This window comes from Rousettus aegyptiacus, unplaced genomic scaffold (assembly GCF_014176215.1).
Source record: "Rousettus aegyptiacus isolate mRouAeg1 unplaced genomic scaffold, mRouAeg1.p scaffold_m13_p_2, whole genome shotgun sequence".
In the NCBI taxonomy this organism is placed as follows: domain Eukaryota; kingdom Metazoa; phylum Chordata; class Mammalia; order Chiroptera; family Pteropodidae; genus Rousettus; species Rousettus aegyptiacus.
In genome coordinates this window covers 2,556,076-2,581,717 of record NW_023416295.1, presented here as the reverse complement: position 1 = coordinate 2,581,717, position 25,642 = coordinate 2,556,076, and the positions used below count along the sequence as shown (strand labels likewise).

The 25,642-nt window shown below is 55.7% G+C and overlaps 1 protein-coding gene across 2 annotated transcripts in view; it reads right to left on the bottom strand.

The window, feature by feature from the left end:
* Positions 1 to 10,085, bottom strand: part of IQCA1 (IQ motif containing with AAA domain 1) — a 110,141-nt gene extending 100,056 nt beyond the window's left edge. For both annotated transcript variants that reach the window (XM_036236691.1, XM_036236692.1), the window contains exons 1-2: positions 9,791 to 10,085; positions 1,534 to 1,858 (exon numbers count right to left, since the gene is read on the bottom strand). In XM_036236691.1, the coding sequence (XP_036092584.1) occupies positions 1,534 to 1,858; positions 9,791 to 9,801 (336 nt within the window). In that variant the 5' untranslated portion in view covers positions 9,802 to 10,085. The remainder of the gene's footprint in view (positions 1 to 1,533; positions 1,859 to 9,790) is intronic.
* Positions 10,086 to 25,642: the final 15,557 nt, after the last annotated feature.

Below are 25,642 nucleotides of genomic sequence, written 5' to 3'. Positions count from 1 at the left end.
GGCCCTTGGCCAACCTCACTGAGAAACACTGTCCTAGATACTGTTTCACACGCTCCCGGCTGCCTTCTGGTAGACCGGATGACCGGGGCAAGCTCCGGTTCTAGTCTGCAGGACCAGCGCTTCCTCCTTCCCATTCGGGTGTGGCCCCCCACGCTCCCCTCTCAGACCTGGGAACTGAGAACAGGCCTTCGGGAAACAAGCATCATGGCGTAGAGGGGTGTCTCTCCGAGGGCTTGGTTGGGAATGTGTCCCCACAACTTCTGGAAGGTGGCAATAGTTTTTTTTTGAAAACTGAACCTTTCTTGGACTAATGGAGTATTTGGGGGGAACTAAGCGTGAGCTTCCAGGGTCCAGTGGCCGAAGAGTGGGGGACAGTTCGAGGAGAATGACCACACTTCCATGTTGTGATTTTATTTATTAAGAAGCGTGCTCAAGTGTCGTATGTGTCGAAATTTTAAGACAGAAACTTTATGGACATGGCTCCTATTGGTCTATGTAGGACCCTAAAATTATAGTTAGGGGTTGGAGGTGGAGGAGACCGCGGTCGAGCATGGAAGAGAGGAAGATGGCCATCGGCTGCCGTGGGCTTCCTGCTGGGTCTCTGGCCACGATACGTGTCCGGCCCCCCCAGCTGCCATGGGTTCTAGTCTCCTGGGGTCGAGTCGAGGAAACTTCTGGTAGCAGGGAAACTGTCTGCCCTTCGTGCTTCGCTACATCAGGGGACCTGTTAGGAAAGCCTCCTTATCCGGCGAGTTCCAGGAACGGTCTCCTGGCTAGGTTAGCCAAAAGGGGGCACTGAAGGGAGGATTTGGGGCCCTGCGGAACCGGGGCGGGGGCACAGCTGGACGTCTGCCAGCAACAGGGACGTGTCCAGGGACTCTGCCCTCTACTGCTGCTCCTCTCGGCGAGTCTGCTTTATTCTCTCCGAGGAGCAGCTTCCTGAGCATCCGGCGAATAAAGTCTGCAACTACTCACACGCTTGGGAGACGCCAGTCCAGACCCTGAGACGGAAACTGGTCTCTCTGTCCTGGTTCAGAATCTCTCGAGGAAGGACTGGACGGTGCGGCCGCCACGGCGTCCATCCCCGAACTAATCACCTGTGGTCAGAGGTGCTGGTCGGCGTGTGCGAACGGCTGGGTGCTGGCCCAGCGAGACCTGGGGAAGCTGTGGGCTATGCCCAGGCACGGGGGGGCCGGGTGGTCTGGGGCTCCACCCTGGCATGCAGGACTGGGCCGCAGAGAAGTTCCCAGAGCTTGCTGTGCCTCCCTGGCCTACGTAGCTTTATTTTTTTAAATAAAAAAATTTTTTTATTATGGTAACATTGGATAACAAAACCCAGTATGTTTCAGGTGTACGATTTAGCAGTAAGGCATATCTATCTATCTATCTATCTATCTATCTATCTATCTATCTGAATATATAAATAAATACATATAAAAATATCTATAGACAGCTGCATTGTGTGTTCACTGCCCCGCGTATCTTATCTAAGACAAAAGGAAACCAAGACTCCGAGGGAAGCCGAGCACTCACCGGAGCCAGCTTCAGGTCCTGCAGGACGTCGTCGAAGTAGTGGAACTCCGTGAGCTCCAGGTTGACCATCTCGTTCTTCAGCTCCAGGATGCGGCCCATCACCCCATCCAGGACTTTGCGGATCAGGATCCGTTTCTGCGGGTGGACGATCTGGTCGTAGGCGTTCTCCAGGTTTCTGAAGATCTGCACGTACTTTATGTAGAAGGTGGCCAACGTCTGGAAGATGAACACTTGACTTCTGTGTGGTTGCGTGATATTCTGAGACTCTTTGTCCAGCAAAGAATTGAGGGCTTCTTGGGTCTGATGCCACATCTTATTATACATTCTGAGGAAAGACAGAGTTTGGATAAAATAAGCCACAGTTGCTTTGAAAGGCACCCATGTTGGGCGTCTGGTGTGACAAACAGAACACATCGTCAGTGTGAGCTGCATGCAGTCACGAGGCTCCTCAGACTATCTACTGTTTTGACGTGCGTGTGATTTTTGGATATGACCACCGCCATTATTATCAAATCAATAGTTTCATAAACCTTCCATCTAAATGACATAGAGTGAGTCCTCACTGTACCTGTCAAGCCAGAGTTGTACTTGACGAGCAGACTGGTTACCTGCCTTGTCCACATGCAGGGCTGATGGAGTGCAAACCTGACGACCACTTTGGGAGGTAATTCAGTATTATCTTGTAAAGTTGAACAGGCGCATACCCCAGAAGGGACAATCACACCCTGGAGTCTCTAGTAAATCTGAACCAAGAATAACCTTGGTAACAGCGAAAACCTGGAGATGACGCCAACGGCCATCAGCGAGAGTGGGTAAACGGACGATTCCGCAGCAGCGAAGCACGAATGAATTGCAGCTCTAGGCGCCGACTGGAAACCGTGTGACCGTAAGGTGGGGTGAACGGCAAGGCGGGGACCCTGGCCGGGGAGGCGGCCTCTCTGGACCACCTTGGCCGGCTCCAGGGCCCTCGGCCCGGCTGGTCCTGTGGGCGGAGGGAGTGGACGGGCAGCGGGATCGCGGAGAGTGGGGGGGAGGCGCGTCCTCTCCCAAGGCCAAGGCGGGCCTGGGGCAGCAGCACACAGTCGGGAGCCCCTTCTACCCAAGGCTTAAGGGGGTGACAGCTGAGGTGTCGCCAGCTCTGAGGCTTCGGGCCTTTTTTTTTTTTTTTGTACTATCCCAGAATCAGTGTGTCTGGGAAGGGGCTCATCACCAGTGGGCTTCGCTGGGGGTGCGGGGGCGGGGGGGGGGTGCAGGACCCTGGCGTCCCCCAGGCGAGGAGGCACCTGTGGGTGTCGGCGTCTGTCTGGGTGTCTGTCTGTTAGGTGTCCCCTGCCGCGAGGTCGGCTCCGCCCCCCGCCTTCAGAGCAGATGGGTCCAGGGGCCCGGGGCTCCCCCTTCCCCTTCGGGTCGTCTGGCCTCCCACTCCCACCCACTCGCCGCGCCTGGCGGCCCCGGCACGTGCCTGGCCCAGAGCGGCTTAGCTCGCGCTCTGTGGGGACGAAACGCCCCCGGTTGGGACCTATGACGGCTCCTCCCACTTCCAGCCCGGCTCCCAAGGTCCGGGCCCTCCCGTCTCCCCAGGGATCTGCTGGGACTCGGGCCTGTCACCTCCCCTCGGGCCTCGGGTCACCTTCTCCACTGTCCCCGTCCCCCTCACCCACGTCTCCTCCCCCCACCCCACACCTTTGTGACACCCCTGGTCAAACGCTCGTGTGTGCATAGCCTTTTAAACCCTTTATGGCCATTTTGGAGGTGATTCGGGAGGTGGTGGAGATAAATATGCTCCTTTACCCTCCCTTTACCCTGGGGTCCCTCCTCCACCTCCCCAGGGACCCCTCCAGGCCCTGCGCCTGCCCCACCGGCCCGCCTCACGCTGTTCTCTGAGTGAGACACTGAGCATCACTCGCTGCCGCTGACCGCATGGCGCCCTCTGTCCTACGGGTGACCCTGGCGCCCCGCCCCCCGCCCCCCGCGAGAGGGGGAGAGGGCGCCCCTGTCTGCCGCCCAGGCGGGGCGCGGACACGACTGGCTCCCGAGCCGCGGCCGGTGTTTGCACCTGGGTCCGCGCGACTCAGCTCGGAGCCATCGCTCAGGCCGAAGCGCCAGCCCCACCTCCGCCACGGGCGAGAAGCGCGGCCGCGGGGTGTTGACGGACGTCCACCTGGCGGCCCCCGGGCCAGGTGCCGCCCCCGCGCCTGGGCGTGCGCGGGTCTCCTCCTCAGGCTGCCGACCCGCTTGCGTTCCCCGTGTCTACACTGCACGGCTTTTCTGCCGAGCCCGGGCTTCTTTGGACCCCGGGGTCTTCATGCGCCGCGTGCCCGCCCTCCCGCTCAGAGGCTGGTTTCCACTGGCCCCAGGGCCGTCACGCCTCGGCCGCTCCTTTCCCAGAGTCTGACCAGGCCTCCCGAGCCGCGACTTGGGCGAAAAGGATCCAAGTTTTTATTTTTCAATTTAAAATATTTTTATTTTCTAATTTAAAGTTACACTATTAACTATAATATATAAATAGGTACTATTCGTATAACATTACACATTAATACACATTTCAAGTAAAAATTAAAATACCGAAAAATAAAATTTAAGAGTAAAAATAAAAAATTTAAAAGATACTTTAACAGTATTATTTTCTCTATTATTTTTATGTGCCTGGAACAGAGATGGGAGAGTTTCATCTTTCTGACCGAAACTTAAAAGCTTCTCTTAAAGTGAAAAACCGAGATTCAGATTTAGATGATGCCTGTAACACATTTACACAACGTCGGTCGCGTTCTAAGTGCTTTACAGTGACTGGCTCACGTGATCCTCGACCGCCCTACGAGGCAGGCATTATTATTATTACTCCACTTTCCGGATGAGGGAAGTGAGGAACGGAGGAGTTATTGCCCAAAGTCATGCAATCTGAAGGCAGGATGTGCACCCAGGCAGCCTGGTTGCAAAGCTCACGCTCTGAACCCCGAAACCTTGCTGCCTCCTGTTCGTTGGGGTGAAGGCAAGTGCGGGACGGCACATCATGTGACACAGATACGATGGACACGAGACAATAAAGATATCTAGCCCCAAATACCCCATCCCCCACCTGCCCCCAGCACCTCACCGAGTTACGACACTGCACATTGCTTCCGGCACTCTGTCTGCTGGGATGGAGCACCAGGGTTCTCCAAACTTAGTGATATTTTAAAAATATTGCTAGTGAAAGAGCCCTCTGCTAGACAACTTTATTATACAAGAGAAGGTTCGCTTCAGAACATTAGAATTCCATTTAGCCCAGCACATTTCACTCTGTGCATCATAAATGACTAAAAATGGTGCTATTTACCAGGAACCGCCCCATCGAAGAACAATAACGACAAAAGCGATGCCTTCTGCCTGTTCAAAGCGTCTGGAATAGTCTGGCAATTTTGCTTGTCATGCCCCAAAAAGACAGACGAGGAAAAAAGACAGAAAGGAGAGGTGAGCGGGAAGCAAAAATGATCGTGGCAACTGAAGACAGTGAACAGGCTCATCGAGGGTCTGCCTGGAGAACGTAACCGTGTGAAAAATCCAGAGAAATGGGCATGTTCGTAGTTTACCGAAGCCCAGACTTCGAGCGTCTGAGAGGGGGCGGCAGACCCGAGGCATTCGCTGACCGATGGGTGACACAAGGCCGCGTGTACCAACAGGCCCGGCAAACGTTCGCAGAAAACAGAAAAACCGCCTGGTCCGTTCCGAGGACTAAATAAGGTGCAGGGCCCAAACCTGTCAGGACAGCATTACAGAAGAACATTACAGGCTCTTTTGTTTAAACTTGAATCTGAAATCCCACTTGGCAAACAGAACACGGGAGCCGGATCAAAAGGATCCGTCCCTCCGCCCAGGGAGGGGTCGTCTCAGGAATTCCGGAGAGGTAAACAGAAAGCTGAACTCCACAGGGCGACAGGGTGGTAAAAGGGGGAGAGTGTTTCCCCAGATGCCAAGAAGACGCTCAATAAATTTTAATTTACGGCCCGCGCCTGGTTAAGGACATCGCCTACGTGCTCGGAAGAGGGTGGCCGCCCCAAAGTGCGGGGAACCAGAGGCCGAAAGTAATTCCAGTAGAGACACCAGAGAAATACACCCTAAAAACAGCAGTAAAAAAGGATGAAGCAGATATAGAAGGGACTAACTAACACAGAAGATGTTTAAAACTGCTCATAAATGACACTACCACAAAATCCAAGGAAATCCCAAAATACGAGAAGTCACTTTGTACAGCGAGACTCTCAAGACTTAGGTAAAACCCACAAAAACTGAATGCAGAGGAAAAAAACAAAAAAGAAACTCCCTTCACTGTACCTCCGCAGAACATTAAACATTCAAGAGTTAACAGCGGGGATCGCTCCAGGTCGAGCTGAAGAAAATTCTAGAACACTGGTTGGCTGCAGAAGTTCGGAATGGGCGGAAGGCAATATCTGCTCCTGCCTGAAGAGACATGTAAAGGTAGACTCCCCAGCCTGACGTGCAGAACTAACGTTTCTAAGAATTCGGTGAGGACCCGCCGCAGAATCTATAAATACACCTCGTCCTACTTTCTGTGCGTGGGCGCGGAGCCGATGATAAAAGATCAAGACCATCTTATCAGACTTCAAAGCATTTAACACACCCACAAACACGAAGGTTGTGCCGTCCTTAAGGACGCTGCCTCCACAGGGAGCAGGTGCGGTGACCAGAGCCCCGCAAAGCCCCGGCCTTGTCGGCAGCAAGGGATCTTGGGTGGAGGAGGTTTCCACCAGGGACCAACGGCCGCGTGTGAGGAAGGGAACAGGCCTAGAGTTTCAGATGCGCAGGCTCCGCTTTGGGGCAGACGTGGCCGGGGGAGGGGCGGGGGAGGGCTGCCGCCTCAGTTCACTGTGCTCATTGATTGGCTTCCACCCAGGGTCAAAGGAGCAGAAACCCCTCCGGGGCCATGGCGGAGCTGACCCCCAGCCCGACCTTTTGGCCAAAGACCTTCCTGGTGGCTTAAGCCTTCTAGGTTCTGTGATTTGGGCTGCAGCCCCTTGACTCCTCGTCCACTGACTTTCCGTTGACCCTCGCTGGAGAGACTAGGCAAGAAGTGCTGGCTGATGGGGAAGCATTTGGCATCCGAGCGCGCCGGCCCCTGCGTCTTCCCCTTTACCCCGGAGGCCGACTTTGGAGCAGCGCTTTCCACGTGTGCGTCCACTGGCCGCACGCCCACCACCCGCCGCACCGCCAGGGGCCGGGCCAGCCTGCGGCGCCCCCACTGCCCTCCGAGCCCCATCCGGCCCGAGCCCCTCTTGGCCTCCCGGCCCTGAAATCTCAGCCTCCTTCCGCTGGGCCAGTGCCCACGAAGAAAACGCGAGACCGGAGGTGTGGCGAGACGATTTTCTAACATGAGAACTCCTGTGATGTGATTCGCATGTCATAAATTCACAATTTCAAAGTGTACAAACCAGCCGTTTTTAGAATCGTCCCAGAACTGTGCAACGATCACGTTCACCCGACTCCAGAACGTTTGCAGCGCTCCGGGAAGAAACCCTGTGCCCATCTGCAGTCATCCCCTGTTTGCCATTATTCCCCTCCGCCCGCCCCTGGCAGCCGCTAATCTAATTTCTGTCTCTATTTATTCGTCTGGTCTGGATGTGGCGCGTAAGTGGGATCGTATGACAGGTGGTCCTTGGCGACTGGCTCTGCTCGCTTTGTGCGTTTTCAGAGCTCGTCCGTTTTCTGGCATGTGTCAGGGCTTCATTTTGTTCGACTGCCAAATAGCATGCCCACTCGGCAGCTGGTGGACACGTGGGGTTTCTGCCTTTTGGCCACTGTGAACAATGCCGCGCGGCGCGTTCCGGCACAGGTTTCGGTGTGGACACGTGTTTCTGTTTCTCCTGGGTGTGGCGACGTGGTTCACAAAGGTAAAAGGGCCCCAAATGTAAAAGCAGAACCTGCTTCCTGAGGGAGTTGACCTCAGGCAGGTCACTTAACCTCTTTGTGTCTCGACTTCCTTAAGAGGCGAAGCTGGACGCTGACACCCCGGACGCCCCGAAGGATTACTGTGGGACGGGAGAACAGACGTGAAAGTGTTCTGGAGATTTCAAACGCGCCTCGTAAAGTGGCGGTCGTATTTCATCCATGAGACGACTTAGAATTTTTTTCAAGTACGTGATTGGTTTCAGACTTGAGCATATGACCTAGAAATGTCACAGATATTGAAGCCAGAAGGATTGTGGGTGGAGAAGGCTGACTATGACAGTTGAAAAAGACCAGTTATTACTTCCAAAGCTTGGCCGTCTTCCTGTGCTGGAAGGGGGCGGGGAAAGACATGACTATCCAGACATAGCACGTACTTGAACAGAAAATCAAAATACTGCAAAATGGGAATCCTCACCAAGTTATGTCATACACGATAAACTTTTACAATTCTTCCAATATTATCTAGTTGTTAATTCTCTTTCTGGAACATGCCCTTAGCCTTTTTGGTCTAAGGGAGGCCTGGCTGTCCCCGAAGGACCCAGCTGCCCCTGGGCCCTCCCGGGGAGGCGTGGAGCTGGGTCACTGGGGTCCCTTCTCATTGCCACTTCCCGGCCATTCACCCCCCTCCCCCGACACGCCCTCATTTCATCGGATGGTGTGGCCCACTGCCCTCGGCGTCACCGCCGTCCACTGCCCTTCCAGGCCCCGCCCAGGGCAGCCACGCACCGAATGGCATCTGTCCGCTCTGCCTTTCCAGCAGTTCCTGCCGTACGCATTCTGAAGCCGAGACCTGGGCCGGGTCCCGTGCCCTCGCTAGCAAGGACGTCGCCCCGGGTCGCCCTCCTCCCCGCCTAGCATCCCATTTCCTTTACGGCTGGGCCATTCCCTTCCACAAACAAATAGGCTATTGTTTCCTATCTTAAAAACAAATCTTAAAAACAGAATCGGACTGGGGCCCTGCTTCCCCTGCCACCAGCTACAGCAAAAACTCGCTTCGAAAGGTAGCCGCGCTCGCTGCCGACAATTTCTCCCCTGTTCTCTCTTACACGCTAGTCAGTCTGTCTATCCCATCTCTCGACTGAAGGCCAGCATCACCGCTGGACTCCACACGGCCAAACAATGGTCAGGTCTCAGCCCTCCTCTGACTCGCCTCGGCAGCGTCCGTCAGAGTCTGCTACCCCCCCGCCCAAGGCCCATTATGAGCACCTTTTCTTCGCCCAGCTTCCAGGGCACCCCTGTTTTGCCTCGACCTTCACCGATCACGGCTTTGCCCGTGTCCGATGCTCCTCCCCAACCTCTCGCCACTGAGGAAGCCAAGGCGGAGTTCTCGGCAGCTTCTCCCTTCTCTCCATACTCACTCCACGTCGTAAAGACCCGTCTGTGTGCCGGCAGCCACCGACTGAAGTTTCCTGCATAGACCTCTCTCCTGGACTCGAGACTTGAATATTCGACGGCATCCTTGACCTCCACTTGACGTCTGACTGGCATTTCACACTCAAGACGTCCGGAGCTGAACTCCGGATCTCCCCACCCGCAAACTCGGCCAGGCCTTAAACTCTGCTCTGATTTCCTCACCTAGAAAATAGGGTTCATAATGGCACAGGCTGGAGCGACAGTGCCCGGGGTTGCTGTATATGAACCGCTCGGCCTCTTTGAGCCTAAGTGTCCTCATCCATAAGATGCGAATAGTAACGTTAACAGCCCTCACATCACGGGAGTGTTGTAAGGTTGTTATATCTCAAGCACTTAGAACAGGGCCCACAGAGTGGGCTCTGTTAATACCTGTTTGAAATGATCATTAGAAAGAGTACACGGAGCAGCTGCCGGGCGGGCACCGGGCACCGGGCACCCTGCTTACAAGTCCCCTTTCCAGCGCCACCACCGCCCCACTGGTACAAAATCAGGGTGGTACAACGAAGCTTCCTCAAAAAGACGTCGGAACCGGGGTCTTTTCACAAAGCGATCCGTATATTACTGCGAGACTAACCAACGAGCACTGGACGTACTAAAGATACGGCGCCCTGCGCAGGGCCTGGGGCACGGCGGCGCGCCTGGGCTGGGGTTGGGGGGCTTCCTCGTTGGAGGGAGGGAGGGAGGGAGGGAGGGATGCTGTGGGCGGGAGGCGGAAGGTCTGCGCGCATGGCATTCCTTGGCAGCGAGACGCTGATGCTGCAGCCCCAGGAGTATCTTTATTTGCTATAATGTAGAAAGGAGCAGGTGGGAGAAGGAAAGAGGACAGTGCAGGGGCCGAGCGCGGCCTCTTTCGGTCTGGGGAAGGCCGCCCACGGCTGTGGCCCGGCGGCCCGTCACTTACGCGCTGGACATGGCTGGCTACTTTCCCTCTTCCCCTCTCCCGCCGGGAAGCTCTTCTGTCGCCCTCCAGACGTCGGCCTGGCTGCAGCGGTCGGGACCCCACGAGGGGCGCGCAGGGGTGGCCCTTCCGCGGGGAGGGGCCGGGGTCTGGGCGGTCCCCTCACTTCGGGCAAGGACAGGTGACAGCCTGCGATGCTTAGGCACCGAGAGCGGGGCTGGATCGGTCCCGTCGCGACCCCGAGGCTCTATCTAGAACTCTGCTGCGGTCACTCGTCGCGACGCGAGGCGGAACCTAGCAACGGAGACACTGCGCCTGCGCAGTGCGGTTCTTCTCGGGCGGCTCCCTGCTCCGCCCTCCCCCGCCCGGTGCGCGCCTGCGCCGCCGCCTGCTGTTTCCGTGGCAACCGCGCCGCGGCGGCCGGGGCAGCGGCTGCTGGTGCTCGCGAAGGATGCGCGGGCGGGAGCCGCGGGCGCGGGGAGCATGCGGGGGAGGGGCGCCGACCTCCGGCGCTACCCGCCCGGTGCGCGTTCCCCCCCTCCCGGGGCCGGCCGCAGCTCCCCGCCACCGGCTCGTCGTCCCGTGTGCCCCGTTTTCATCCACCTTCAGATATGTCCCCCCACCCCCAAGGTCCTGAATGACCCGGCCTTCCCAGCTGTAAGGCGGGGTAACAGCGGTTGGTTCTTCAGAGCTTGACTGGGCGTCTCTGCTCTGGGCCAAGAGCAGGCTCAGGCCCCGGCACACGCGACAGGTGCAGACGCTGCCCTTCTGGGGCTGCTGCAAATGAAGTGGGGCGCTGGGGTGTTGCACGAAAGGCTCCGTGGATGTTCGTTGTTAGTAAGCCGCTCCGTTCGCTCTCTTTGCTTTTCTTCATATTTAGTAACTGGAGATTTATTTGCCAGTGTTATATAACCCGCCATTCCTACAGGAGCGAGTCCAGAACTCACGCAGTAGAAAGAGCATGATGGGGACGTCCGCGTAAAGATGGCAGGATGACTCTGGACCGCAGAGCCTCTCACAATGAGTGATGAAATGAGCAGAATAGTCAAAACCAGCAACAACAACAACAAACAAAAAAAAAAAAAAAAAAAAAGAGGCAACCTAACCAGAAATGAAGTGCACACCATGCCATAAACTTACATAATTGTACTCAGTGAAATCAAAGCCTGCAGTAGAGAGCGGCGTCTGTCTCATGCCCACTTCCCAGAGGTAGCTACACGGGAAGAAAACACGTAGACAAAGCACCAACGACTCCCACTCACACGTTTGCTACAAGGAAGGCTCCAGTCTGACCAGGGAGGTGAAAGGGCAGAGTAAGGACGTTAAGTGCAGAGCAGGAAAAAACGAGGCACCTGGGGAAACGGGGCGAGAGAACGTGGTGGGTGGGGACCCAGCCCTGCCGCCCACAGGACCTGCGCAGAGCTAGCGAAGATCCCCGGGGCTTGCCGTTTTTCAGGGCCTGACTGCAGGCAAAGATTCACATTGTCACCAGGAAGAGGATGCGCTCCCGAAAGCGAGGGGGCAGTGGCAAGAGCGCTCACCGAATTCTCAGAAGAGAAGTCAGGGGTCGGGGCCGGCACAGGCCCAGCGGGTCGGTTCTCATCTTCACGGCGTGTACCGGCTGCAGACGAGCCGGTGACGGGGTGACGTCCCGGCTCTCAGCGTCACTCGGATACAGTGAGGAGGAAGTCAAGGAGAATTCGTTCACATTAAATTTGAAGAAACAGAAAATTGGCAAAGAGCAACCCGTGTTAAATATGAATAAGAGAGAGGCAGTCTACCTGCTACCCAAATCCCAGACCTCAGTAAAAGCGTAAGGTAAAAAAGGGCCATAGTGTGGGTGAAAAAGGCAAAGAACCGAGTCTGGAAGAAAACGGAACCAAACGGAAGAAAATTCTTTACACGTGTTCCACGTAACAAGGCTCCTGTCAATTTCCAGAACATTATTTTAATAGAATGAGAGCTGGGGGAGGTGATAGAATAACAAAATGAGAAGGAAAAGATTATATAACTAAAGAAACCAAATGAAAATCAGAGATAGTCCAAGATAGGACCTAACCAAGCAAGAGACTGGGCACGATTCGTCTGAATTACTGACGTAGAGGACAAGCTTTCATCAATTCCAATGAGCGTAGAGGAGAGAGACAGGCATTTAAGCCTTTAGAAGAGGTCAGCTCATGTTCCTGAGAAAGAGATCTCCGATATTCATTTTTCTCCAAAGATATAAGGAAACATTTCTGACACAGAACTACATTTGCAGGTCTGAAGTTTTCACTCCGTTCCAGGAAAAACTGATATTGAACAACCGACACCAAAGATGTTCTAGACGTATTATTGAACTTCATGGAGACTAGGGGAGTCTGGCTGGCCTCATAGAGGCCTTCAATGTCAGATGAAGAGGTAGCATATTTACAAAATTCTTGGCGAAAAATGTGACCTAAGGTAGTTCTACTCTCTGAAGTTAATTTCCCCAGATATGAAAGCCCTCAGGAAATATACTACTCCTATAGAAATCGGCATATCTTCACATGCAAATAATAGAAAACCCAATGTCCAGGTGCTCGGTGGATGGCAGGGTTTATGATCCCCCTGACCGGAGGAGTGGTGAGGCCGTTTCAGCCACTCGTGACATCGTCGGTCTCTGACGGGCTCTGCATCTTTTCCAGCTGTCGTCCCAGGATGCCGGCCGACTTTCCTCGTGGTGATGAAATGTGTCTGGACGTGACCGCCTCACCGTGTGTTTGAGCAGTCTGGACTTACCTGCACTGAGCGAGAGAGAGACAGGTAAGAAGACCCAGCAGGTACTCTGCCAGCGCGGAAGAAGGCAGTGTGGGCTGTTACACACGCGACATTCACTATGAGCCGCAGCCCATTGGCTCTTCCGGAAAGTAAGTTGCTTGATGGCGAAATCCAGCCATCAAAAGACGCAAGTCATGTTGGAAAGATGAGCAAGTTCTCGCTCAGTTCTCCCAACGGAGACCAAGGATAGTTGTTCTCTGTTGAAGCCCTGTGAGCTTCGTGGGTTGCGCACCTGTTGACCACTTATTCTATGCCAGGGACAGTGTAGGACCGGATGTGTATGCGGTCACCGAGTCCTCTCGTTACTACAAAGTGGATAGTATTTGCGTCTCATTGCACACATGTGGAGACTGCAGCCCAGAGCTCAAGCGCCTGCACGTCCCAGGCCGAACCAGCTGGTGGCAGAGTCGGTGTTCAAAGCCCCTCCTCGTACACAAAGACCACCCCCCTGAACATCACCTTTCTGTTGGCAGTAACACCTACCTTCATTCATATTATTAAAAAAGTTTTTTTTTGTTAGATGAATATTACTGAAAACTATATCAAATCACTTATTTTTTAAGAAAAAAGTCATGGCTACCTAATTAGGTAGATATAGTAGAAAAGGTGACTTTGTCCTCAATGTTTAATAATTTATGAAGCTTCATAATCCGACGGGAAGGTCCCTGGGAAAATCCGTCTTCTCGGTCCTCTTGACACATACGAAGTCATCCGGGCAGGTAGTTATTGATGCGCGTTCTCTGCAAAGCGCAGCGGTCACCGCTGGGCCACCGGAGAAGGTGACTCTGCCGCGATGGATTCTGCCCTCCAGGGGGAGAGGCGACGATTCCCCAGGGGAACTCGGCCTTCATCGTCGCGGGAGCGACACACCCGGGCGAGCCCCCAGGAGTTGTCGCATCGGCTCCCAGCCCCGAGAACACGCCCATCTCTGGAGCGTCCCTTCTCTGCCGACACACGGCGGTGGCAGGGACCACCTGGCCCCTCTAGAGGGTCCGTCTGGTTTCGGACAGTTCTGTCATTCTTGGCTTCTGCATCCCAGCTCCAGGATGAAATGGAACAGCCCTTTCCTCAGGAGCGGTCCTTTACACGTTTACGCCCCCCGCCCCGCGTCGTCCCGGTTACGGGGCGAGCGCCCTCGAGTTCTTCTGCGCGAGGTTTTCGGCTGCATCGCAGTCCGTCTCTCTGCAGCACTGTTCTCGGGCATGTCCCTCAGACACAGAGCAGTGACACCAAGCCTTCTCGGTGGGGGCCGGTCTGCACCCCAAGTGCCGACGGGAGCCCTGCCCGGGGTCCCCGCCCCTCGCGTCTATTTTATTGCCGAGCGGCCGCGTCGCACTGTCGATCCACGTGGTGGCACGGTCGGCCAGGCCTCCGCGTCCCCTGCGGTCCGTCCTGCCGAGCCGCCTCCACCGCCCAGGGTGCCCGCCCTCCCACCCCGTTCCACGTCACCCCTCGGCTGGGAGCCAGGGCACCCGCGAAGCGTTCTCGCTGAGAAAGCCAGGACGTGCGACCACATGGCCGTGGCGACGGGGCCGGGTTCGCGTCAGGCGACAGGTCACAGCCCTGCCGGACGCCCCGTCCTCCGGCTCACACTCCTCCTGGCCCTCGTCGACCCCGTGAGGTCAGGGCGCCGTCAGGCACGTCACGGTGTGGCCCCCTCCCGCGGCCGCGGCGCTGTCCTCAACCACGGGGCTCGCGGCCGAGGACTTCGAAGTTGGGCCGGTCGGCTGCCCCTCGCTTTTACCCCTCGGCGTCTCGGGGCCCTTTTCTAAGAACTCACGAGCCGTCGTGATGACCCGTCCGGCTCCACGGGCAGTTCGCGAGAGCGGAAGCTGGCCTTCGCTTCTTTGACGAGACCCCAGCCTCTCAGATCTTTGCCCCAAAACTCTGCTGTCATGTTTTCCAGGGCACCGAGGTGACTCAGCCAGACCCGGGCACTTGGTCCCTCACTCACTCTTGAGCCTCCCTGGCGGCCGGGCCAGAGTCAGAACAGCTCACGTGTCCGGCCCTGGCCTGAGACAGCTCGAGCTGCCCTTCCGCAGAAGCCGGCGAGGGCAAAGCCGCGAACCAGCAGCGCAGGGACAGGGACCTTGGACAGTCATTGCTGCTCTTTGCCCCGGGACTAGGCATGCCCCCCACGGCATGTGAGCTCCACAGAGGGGGAGAAGCGGGTCCCGAGCTGCGTGGCTGCCCCGGGGCGGCCGCGGTCTGCGTGAGCAGGACAGCTGACCCAACCGGGGTGCGGGCACATCGTAAAGGGGCAGGAGGCACAGGTGACGGCATAAACGCCACTGAGGGACATTCGGCCGTAAAAAGAACAGCGTCCTGACGCACGCCACAGCTCAGACGTGCCGCGGACATGCGAAGCTGAAACCGCGAGCCGGGCACGACGGGACAGACGCCGTGCGAGTCCACGTGACGGGAAACGTTTCGGGTCGGCAAATGTACAGACACGGAAAGCAGATGGAGGTGACCGGGGCTGGGGGGCGGGGCATTGCTTCACGGGCACACACTTCTGGGGGGCGAGGGGGGGTGGCAAAAAGCGTTGGCCTCGTCCCGACGATCGCGCAGCGTCGTGACCACAGCGGAGGCCACAGAACCACGCAGCTGAGATGGTTCGGGCGGCACATCTTACGCCGCGTGTACCCGATGCCGTGTGCCCGTCAGCGGGCGAGGCGGGTTTCCTGTGCCGCCCCACGCGCCTGCCTGGAGGGCGCTGGTCGCTCTCGGCAGGGAGTGCCCCAGGGTCACACTGCTCCCCAGGGTCACGCTGCGCCTCTTCTGCCCTTGGCCCAGCTACAGCGTCCCGGGCACCCCCTCCCCAAGCGTGGGGATCGCGCTTACGTCTGCTTAGCACAGGATGCCGCTTCTTTTCCTCGAGTATTGTGATGACGCCGCGGACGCTGGAACTCGGTCCCAGCGAGACCAGGCCCATCGTGAGCCCAGCGCCCATGCGACAGAAACGGGGCCTCTGCGCGGGCAGGTGGGCCTGTCAGGCGGCCCGTCCCAGCCCCCCGACCCCTCCTTCTGCACCCACATCCATCTCTGCACCCCCGCGTCACTCGGGGCACGGAGAGGCCCCCCCGGGTGGTTTCTAAGGTGTCGCGTGCCAGACCCCCAGCTGGTGTGACCCTGTGCGTCTAGTATTCGGGAGAGTCGGCCCGTGAAAGGTCTTTCCGAAAACTCAGGGCTGGAGCCCTGGGTGGCAGCTTCCTCCTCCGCACCCCGAGGAGCGGGGTCCCCCGGAGATGACTCTGCTCGGCCTGCAGTGAGGCCGTGGCGTAGGTCGCCCGGGAGCGTGATGCTGGACGCTGAGAAGCGACTGCGGGGGTCCCGCCGTGGTTTCGTGGGACTTCCAGGCACGCTGACAGGGACGTGGAAGGGACTTTGATCCGGGTCCGCCGTGTCCCCCCCACCCCCACTGCAGCTGGCGAAGGCAGGACAGACCAAGGCGAAGAGGTGTCAAGTTCAAACAGCACCCGAAGGCGGCCTCCTCTGAACCCGGATGTGAGGAACGCTTTCCACGCTTCCGAGCGCGAAGTGTCATTCAGCGTAAGAGGTGCATTTTTAAATGTCACGTGTCGAGCCCTCTGCGGTAACATGCCACCTCTCACGTCCGACGCCAGGTCTGTGCAAAGGAGACCCGGGAAAATGCCAGGCTCGCCACACTATCACGCACGGCTGGGAACGGATCAAGCGTGCATTCCGCTGGTTCATGATCACCGACGGGAACGCCTATGGGGTCCCGAGACCCGGCATCCAGTCTCGACTCTCCCTGACCACCGCGCCCGCCCCGCCACGTCCAGGACACGGTATGCGCCCTCACGGGGCCAGTTCCACTCGCCCCAAAGGGTCGTCGCAAGGACGGGATGAACAACGTGTGCAAAGCTCTTGGCACAAAGCGGGGCCCGATGCCGTCCCGCGACAGCCAGTCCTCTCAGCTACTGGATCTGCCTCGCGACGAGCAGGATCCGTGTTCGGGCTTCGCATGCGGACGGCCGCTGCAGGAGGGCGCAGGGCGGAGCGCTGGCCACACCGGGGCTGGACTAAGAGCGGGGGCAGCTGTAAACGGCACCGGCTGGGCGGGGCGGGGGGGGGGCTCCTTGGCTTCCCTCCGGCCCGTTGCGGTAACATATTGAACCTATTGTGGACTGGAAAGGAGTCTCGTTTGATAGGTTTTGTTGAGACTACGCTAGTAAACTGATTTCAAAGGGATATGAGCAATTCGCACATCGCATTCTGGATGGAATTCCAAAGACAACAGATGATACAAATGCCAGAGCTATTTTATGTCAAATAAACATCATTTCCACTAGGAAATGAGTGTGTGTGGGTGGTGGGGGGGGGGTGTATTTCTTATAAGCTACCTTATTATCTATAAATAAAACCTCCCAGTGTGAGAAAAAAAAACAAAAACAAAAAGGAACTAGCTAGAGGCAGGATGTTTATTATTATTATTATTATCCTGGTTTTTTTTTTTTCTTATTTTTTTCACAAACAAGGAGGCAGCTTTTGTCACCCAGGTGCAGAGGAGGTCACTTCTCATTGTTTTAACACCTGCCGTCTTTCAAAACGAACACGGTTTCCACGAGCCATTGATAAACTCAGTCTTGACCCGACCTCGAAAACGACTCTGCTTTCTTTTGAATGACTAACGCCTCTGTCCAGTTTCTGCTCTGTTTTGTTGTGCTCTGTCCGCTTGATTCCCAGACCACTTCCCGCCTCTTCTGCCGTTTTCGCAGCACTCGCAATAAGACAATGGTTCCTGGCGCTCGGGGTGGTGCCGACGACAGCTGCAGTGCTCACGAGAATGGCGCCGATTGTGTCAGCAACATGCAGCTAACGGCAGCGAAACGTCCGCTTGCCCTGCTCACTTACCCTCGTCCACTGCCACACGCAGCGAAGACGTGACCTTGGCCGGAGCCGGGCAGAAGGCAGGTGAGAACTTCCACGCGCCCGTTTCTTGCTCCGCCTGTCTCCCCAAGGTCACTCTGCTCATCCGTCTCTGGCTGATCTTTCTCTCTCCAAGGGTAGCATTTCTGAGACATGGTTCGGCCCTGTGCCGGGGCTAAGGGACCAGAGGCCCCCCCGCCGCCCCCCCCCCCCGCCACCAGCCGATGGCAAGATGGTGTCACCTGGCCGACTTCCCCAAGGATGAGGCCGCTTCCCATAACCAGTGCAGCCCGCTGCTGCCGCAGGGCTTCAACACGGAAGTCGTGGAGCGCGCCTGCCTGCCCGACGCATTTCCATGGAGTTGCTTATTTGTCCTTTTTACACTAAGAAGACTATTTCGGGCTTTTTAGTTGTTCTAATACATGAAATGCAGATAAAAACGGTAATCACGACACCTTTCAAAAGACTTTTCCTCAGTTTGCCAATGTCCGTGTAATAAATACACAGATCGGACGCAGAAGGACAGCAGAATCCCAGCAGCTCACCTGCGCCCTCCCAGCAGCTCACCTGTGCCCTCCCAGCAGCTCACCTGTGCCTTCCTGGCAGCTCACCTGCGCCCTCCCAGCAGCTCACCTGTGCCCTTCCCGTTCTCATCCCGTGTCTCCTTCCCGAAGGCAAACGCGCCTGGCTAACGCCGAAGAGGAACTTTCCCCTTATAAAGGAAGGCCTCACGCATAAACTTGATGTGAACGGAACCCACGGTGCGCCTTCTTTCGGGTCCAGCTTTGAGCATCTGCGGGCGTGAGATTCGTCCGTGTCGCTGCATGGAGACGCCGTCCCTTTTCCTCGCTGCGTAGGATTCCACCGTGTGAGCAGACTGCGGTGTGTTCGTGCTTTGTGCTGCTGCCGGACGGCCGGCTCGCTCCCGGGCTGGGGTGGTTGTGAACGATGCTGCTGTGGTCGGCCTCACACTTGCGTTTGGATATGCCTGCATCCTCCTCGCTGGAGCAGGGGGCATGTATGTGTTCCAGTTCGGCAGAAGCTGCCAAAAAGTTTTCCAAAGCAATGATCCCAATATTTTTTCTTCTGTTCTAACAATAAGAGTCCAGCTTGATCCACATGCTTGGTGGTTCTGTCTTTTTCTTTGGAATTGTGGGATGATCATTTTATTGTGGTTTTAATTTGCATTTCCCTGAGAAATAATAGTTCCTTTTCATGTGCCTCTCTGGCCATTTGAACAGCCTTTTTTTTTTTTTTTTTTTTAAATAGAGCAACTATAGAAATCTTTGACCAACTTTTATTAAATTTTCTGTTTTTTCCTTATTAATTTGTAGAAGATATTTAGGCATTCTCACACCAGTCTATGTTGAATCTATTTATTGAAAATATCTCTTCCCACTCTGAGGTTTGTCTTGTAATGATGTCTTCTGATGAGCAGAATTTCCTAAATTTAATGAAATGTAACGTATCCATCTATTTCTTTATAATTAGTGCTTTTTTTGCGTCCCATTTAAGATTTTTTTTTTGCCTACTTCGAGGTAATGAAAATATTCTTCCACGTTATCTTCCAGAAGCTTTATTATTTTGCTTTTCACGTTGAAATCTACGATCTCTTTAGAATTCATTTTTCTGCACAGAAGTAGGGATTAACTTTTTTTCCCTAGGTGACATTCTAAATCGACTCGTGCTGCTGGGAAGGGACCATCCTCTTCCCCTCCTCTCCGGCGACACCTTTCCCGTAGGCCGGTGTTCACACGCGTGTGACCTCTTTCCGAACGGTCAAATTATTAATGCTTTTCTGCATCTTTGGGATAATCATATGATTTTCTCCTTTTATTCTGTTCATGTAGTGAAATATATCGATTGATTTTGGAATGCGTATCTGGGAGAAACCCTGCTGATAGATTATCCTTATTATATACTGCGGACTTTTATATGTAAGACACCATGGAGGAATTTGGCATCTACGTTCACAAAGGATATCAGTCTGTAATTTTCTTTTAATATTTGTGTCAGGTTTTGATATCAGGGTTACCAGGCCTCATAAAATAATTTGGGAAGAGTTCTTTTTTCCTATGTTCTTTAAAGAGTTTATGTAAGATCGGTATTATTTCTTCCTGAAATGTTTGTTAGAAGCCATTTGTACTTGAAATTTTCTTTGTGGGAAGTTTTTTTATTCTTTCTTTCCCCAATTAAGAATTAAATGTCTTGAATAGATTCAGCCCTATTTGGACCTTCCATTTCTCCTTAGTGTTGACAAGTTGTGCATTTTAGGCCATTTAATCCCTTCATGTAAGTTATGAGATTTACTATATTAAATTGCTTCTAACATTCCTTTTACCATCTATAGGATACGTGGTGATATCTTCTTTGTCATTTCTGATATTTGCAACTGACGTTTTGTCTCTTTTCTCCTTGTTTAGTTTTGCTAGAGGTTCATCATTTTTATTAATATACTTGAAGAGGCACCCTTCGGTTTTATTAATTTTCTCTTCGTTTGTCTCCTGCATTATTTATTGCTGCAGACATGCGTGGGAACCTCTGTGGCTCGCCACGGCCCACCTTCGCCGTCTCGGCCTCCGCGGTGCCTCTGTGACAGGTTCCTCGCGGGCCGTGGTCGGGGGCCAGCTGGGCCGAGGTCTCAGCCGCAGGCTCGGCTGCGGGGGAATGCCTCCCGGCTCGCACGTGCGGCTGCTGGCAGCCCCGAGCGCCTCCGGAGTTGCTGGAATTCGGTTCCCCGTTGGACAGAGGCCGTCCCTCACTTGTTTTCCACGGGGGCCTACCCGCCGGGCGGCTGACAGAATGGTAGCTGGACTCGGCCAGAGTCAGCAAGAGCTCGTGAGCAAGACGGAAGCCGGAGTCTGTCCGTCACTGAATCTTGGAAGTGATTCCATTGCTCTCGCTTTTCTCTCTCCTCTCGGGTTCCGTGCTACCTAACGCCTGCAAACGCCTGCGGAATGGTGGTTCGCAGATTTCATCTCCGTACAGTCGTTTCTGGCAGGAGGGCTGGTCCAGTACAGTCGGTTCGTGAGGGTTTTATAGTTATTATTTTTCATTCCAATGTGACGGCCTTCAGCTCGTGGGGCCCCCTTCCACGGGACCGATAGACTGTTTCTCTGCCAAATATTCTTTCTTTACACTTTCTGCTTCAGAGCTATTTTCTTAACACCTGTTCTTTTCATGCCTTAGCGACATCCAGATTTAATGACACAAGCAATAATTGTAACATAAAATTAATGAGAAACTGCGGCACCTCCATTCGTAGCACTGACAACCTTCCCGTGACTGTAACCGATTGAATTTCAAAACAGCTTCAGAAAAGCAGTGAATCATGAGACATAACGCTGTGAAATCATTACAATAATCCGGGATTCGAATAAATGATACGGAGTCAAAATGATTTTCAGTTATTTCACCTGTTTTATGTTTCACGCGCTTATTACTGTCCCTGTTCATGACCACGCCTGACAATCCCCCGTTTCAAGTCTAGACGTTACTTGAAACTAGAGATGGCTCTAGTCTCCCTGCGCCCCAAGTTTTGGCGTTAGAACATCTACAGCACGGGCCGGCCGCCCGTCCTGAGACTCCTGGGGGCTGAAGCCCTCGTCCAGATTCCTCTGAAAGGGCATCGGGATGAACAAGAGAGAGAACACAAGGGCCACAGAGGCCCGAAGCCGGGTCTCGGAGGACGGGAGGCTGAGGGACCTCGCCGGGCCGGGCCGCGTCGCCGGTGCAGATCGGGGGACCCGCGCGCCCCCGGCGGCTGGCGGGGTGTCGCACGTCTTCGGACGCCGACGGCAGTTCCAGTTCCTTCAGTCGGGGCCCGGCACACAGGTCTTGACCGTGACCGCAAGCGCTGGCCCTGTGCCGGGCCGGGACGTGCGCCGGGCAAATCGAATCCTTTAACTTCATCTATGGAAGATGCAGGGGGCTCGGCGAGGACGCGGTCCTGTTTGCCGCGGGACCGGACGCCGGGGTGGGATCGCCTTTACTTTTGCTCCTTTCAAGGCCCGAAGGAATTGGCGAGGGGGCCGAGCTGGAGGTCGCCTTTCCTTTTCTTTCTCTCTCCCTTTCTTTCTTGCTTTCCTCTCTCTCTCTCTCCCCACCCCCCCGCCCTCCCTCCTCCTTTCCTTCCCTTCTGTCTTTCTTTCTTCCCTCGAAGGCTGTATTACTATTAAGCAATAGAATGGGTACGGAATTCAGGCGGAGGCAAACGGAAAAAACAAATGATCAGGTATGAAGAGGGAGAAATGGTTGACAAAGAAGATGTGCTCGTATGAGTTTTCCGTTCGCACATAACTGACTGACCTTCACGAGCTCGGAGGCTCCAGACGGCCTGGTCTGGCACCCCCGTGGGACAGTCCCACGTTGCCCCCACGTCTCCCCTACAGGCCCCGTCAGGACAGTCTCCCCCTCAGCTAAACTTCTGCGGGGCTGTTGTTTAGTTTTCGGTGGTGGTAGATAGCAGAGAAACCAACTCAAATCGGCGTGGTGAAAAGGGATGTTTATTGGCTCCCGAAGCTGCAAAGCCCGTGGGCTGAGGCTAAGTCAGGCTGTGCTCTCTCTCCCGCGAACACTAGCGTCTCATTCCCTGTGACTGAAGTCTCCATCCCTGCCTGGTGTCACGGGGTGGCACACGTCTCTAGAGTACGTCAAGCAGGCCGCGTTTTGCCAAAAATCAAACCATTTAAAGAGTTACAGGGCGTGCAGGACTTCCCTCTGGCTCGCCTCATTATCTGTTTACATAGTCCGCGTGTTAATTAACATCTCGCCGCACGTGTGATTAGAACGTCTGACTACGAGAGCATCTCCTCTGTTTTTCTGGGCCCCAGGAAGTGCACATAATGATGTATGTTATCAACGACTGAAAGTAATATTAATTGATGGGTAACCAGCACTTTCTTCTTTCATGACCTGTGGCAAATGAAAATGTGTTCCTTTGAAGTTACCGCTGCATTCTTTTGAGACGAGTCTAATCTCTCACTGAACCGACTTAACAAAAGGCGAACAGTGTTTCATGCTTGTCTCTGACTCTCCTACGTCACCTAATCACACGCGATGTCCTTACAAATGTTAATGTGACGACTGCCCAGCAAGGGATTAGGCAAAAGGCACCAACGACTTAGACAAACCAACCCTGTGCTTGAGTTTTAAAATTCTTGGTGTCAGGTTCGTTCAAAACCTGAAAGTATGGCCGTGGCTCCATAGTGTAGCGGTCAGCATGTCTGCCTAACATACAGAAGGTCCTGGCTCCACACCCCAGTGGAGCCATAGTCCATGGTCTATGGCCACGCTACTCTGAGCAAGCCCAATGTCTGATCTCGGAAGCTAAGCAGGGTCGAGCCTGGTCAGTACTTGAATGGGAGACCACCTAGGAAGACCAGGTGCTGTATGCATAAAAATAAAAAGAAAAAAACCTAAAAGTGTGATATTTTCATGATATCTGCATCATAGCACCTGATCGGTGCTGATGGCTACCTGTCCCCTCTCAGTTTACAAAGAAGAAATGATTCATTTGGCTGAATTTTTGTGAGTATTTAGTCTGATGAAATGTATTCAAAGCATTTGCCAAAATGACATTTTCCCACGCAACTGGAATAAATAACTAAAACTATTCTTTCAACTGAAGTGAAAAATACTTATTTAACTTTATCAAAAACCACTGCATGTGAGCGGCCGCGGGCAAAGGGTCGGGGTCTGCGCTTGCCTTTGGGCGCTGAGGACCCGAGGGTGCCTCCGCCCTCCGGGTCCCACTCTCCCGGACGGGCCCCTCCCTGTGGCACCTCCGTCCCGGAGCCTGTTCTGCCCTTGGCCTTTGGACCTCGCCAAGAAGAGCGGAGCGCAGAGCAGAGCGGGAGCAGGGAAAACGAAAAACCAAGGTCGGGCGGCAGGCGCGACCGCCCACATCGACGGGCCGACGGGCACACCGAACGCCGGCGGCCTCCGTGCCCTGGCCTGCCACTCAGCCCGGGTCTCTGCCCGGGTCTCTGCCCGGGTCTGGGACGGGGGCAGATCTGGGCCCAGCCCACGACCTACTGCTGAGGTCTGCGTTTTCCTCAGAAAGCAAGCCGCGGTCACTTCGGCCGTCCTCGCCGCCTAGGCCGCCCGTCCGAGCCCACGGGCCGGGTCTGTGGCGGTGGCCGGGAGCTGGGCCTGGCCAAGGTGCGAACCTTGCCGCCGCTGCCACCATGCTGGGCCGCGCTCGGGCCCGGGCCTCGTCTCTGTGCCCCCCGGCTCCACGTCGCTCGGGTCCTCCCCCGGAAAACTTCCGGGACGGTGTCCTCCTTACAAAACACTCAGGACTGTTTTAGGGGCAAAATAATGCCAGGTGGCTAGACGCTGCATTTTATAGTTTATAAGCCCCGTTCACACATTTATCTCATTTAGTCCTTATGCCGACGAGGCAAGCGACATTACCATTATTGTAAAACTGTGAAAATGAAGGTCGTGGAACGTTTCCTGGGTCACGCGGCTAGTGAGCAGGGAGCCACATGCCAGAGCCTCACATGACAAGGGACAGAATTTGAGAGAGCCTCGTAGAGGACGTCCCCACTGGCACTGTGGGGCAAGACCAAAACTCTAACTTGTGCAAAGAGGGGTTTGTTAGGAGGGTTCAAGGGCACAGATGGAGCCCAAGGTCAGCGAGACCTCACAAGGCCCGGATTCCAGAAGACGCACCAGGGAGACAGGCAGCCGCCCGCCCCGCCCGCTCACCCGCTCGCTCTGGTCAGACGTCAGGCCTCACGCCCTGGGCCCCCCGATCCACCGCTTCTCGTAAGCGGGGACCCCCCCCCAACTAGGAAAATACGGTGGGCGCCGGGATACGTGACCCACCGAAGAAGACCCAGGCTATGTGACAGGGCGGCCGCCGAGGTTAAGTGGAAACCGCCGATCCTTTTGAAACGGGGCGGCGTGTTCCCGCACACGGCTCTGCTCCCGGTTTCATGTGTACCCCTCCCCTCCGCCTCGCGAGGAGGGGTGACCGAAGACAGGGCCACCTGCCGCCCTGGGCCGAGCTCAGGAGGTGCCGGCCAGCTCCCACGTCGCACTCGGCTTCTTATGTCACTGCCACTGTCTCCATTCTCTGAGGACGAATTGCTCTTCTGCTCACCTCCCCGCCCCCCCCCCCATCCCTCCCTAAACCCTGCAGAGCTGCGCCCGGATGTCCAGATCCGTCAGCGGACAGGGGCTGTGACAAGTCCTGTCCCCGTCCGAGGAGCAAAGGCGCTTCGGCCCTAAATACGAAAGGAAAGGGGCTCCCGGAGCAAACACAGCCTCGCTCGCCGGCGAATCGCCGCCCACGCGTCCGCCGGGGCTTCTCTCTCGCCGGCGCCCGCGGGGCACCTTTCCAGGCCGAGCGCCCCAGGCGTGGCGTCCCGGGTGAGCGGACCTCGGCACCTGTGCCGGCAGGGCAGCGTCCGCCAAGGCGGATCACGCGACGAGGCACCTCCCGGTGGCGGCGTCGCGCGCCCGGTGACGAGGCTCCGTGTGCCGGGGCTGCCCGTCCATCCGTGAGCCGGTCGCGGGGTCGTTTCGAACACGAGTCCGTCCGCTCTCGCGCTGGGCACGGGGGCAGCGCCTGAGCCGGGCCGCTTTATTCCCCCGCGTCTGTCTTTGCCGTCCGAGAATCGCGGGCCGGGAGACCATGCTAATCGATGTTCTCATTATGCTCTGGGTTTCCGAAGCGAATCCTGAGACGGGGAATGTTTGGGGGGCGATCCCCGGACACATGGATGGGGGGAGGAGACAGACTCAGCTCCGGGACCCCAGGCCAGGCCCTCAGGGCGTCCAGGCGGCAGGACTGAGCGGCCTTCTAGGCTGTCCTGGGCTTCGTCGGTAGCTCACTGGTGACCTGTGTGTTTCTGCCTGGCGGAGGGGCTGCTGGTGACCCTCGGTCCTGAGTGTCGGCCCAGCGGTCGGCTTCTGGAGGAAGTGCCCGGCTCGGCCATCGAGGAGGGCAGCTCGCTTCACCGAGACTCGATTTTCTCGCCCATGAAGCAGGAGCATCGCTCTGGACTCTCCCGTCCCCTGGGCACTGCCAGGGAATGACGACGTCCCGAAAAGGAGTCTCCAGTGGAGACGCCTGGCCTTTCGCAAACCACGCACTGCCCCAGCTTGGGGTGATGCTGTCGGCGGACGGCGGACGGCGGAGACCAAGGGCAC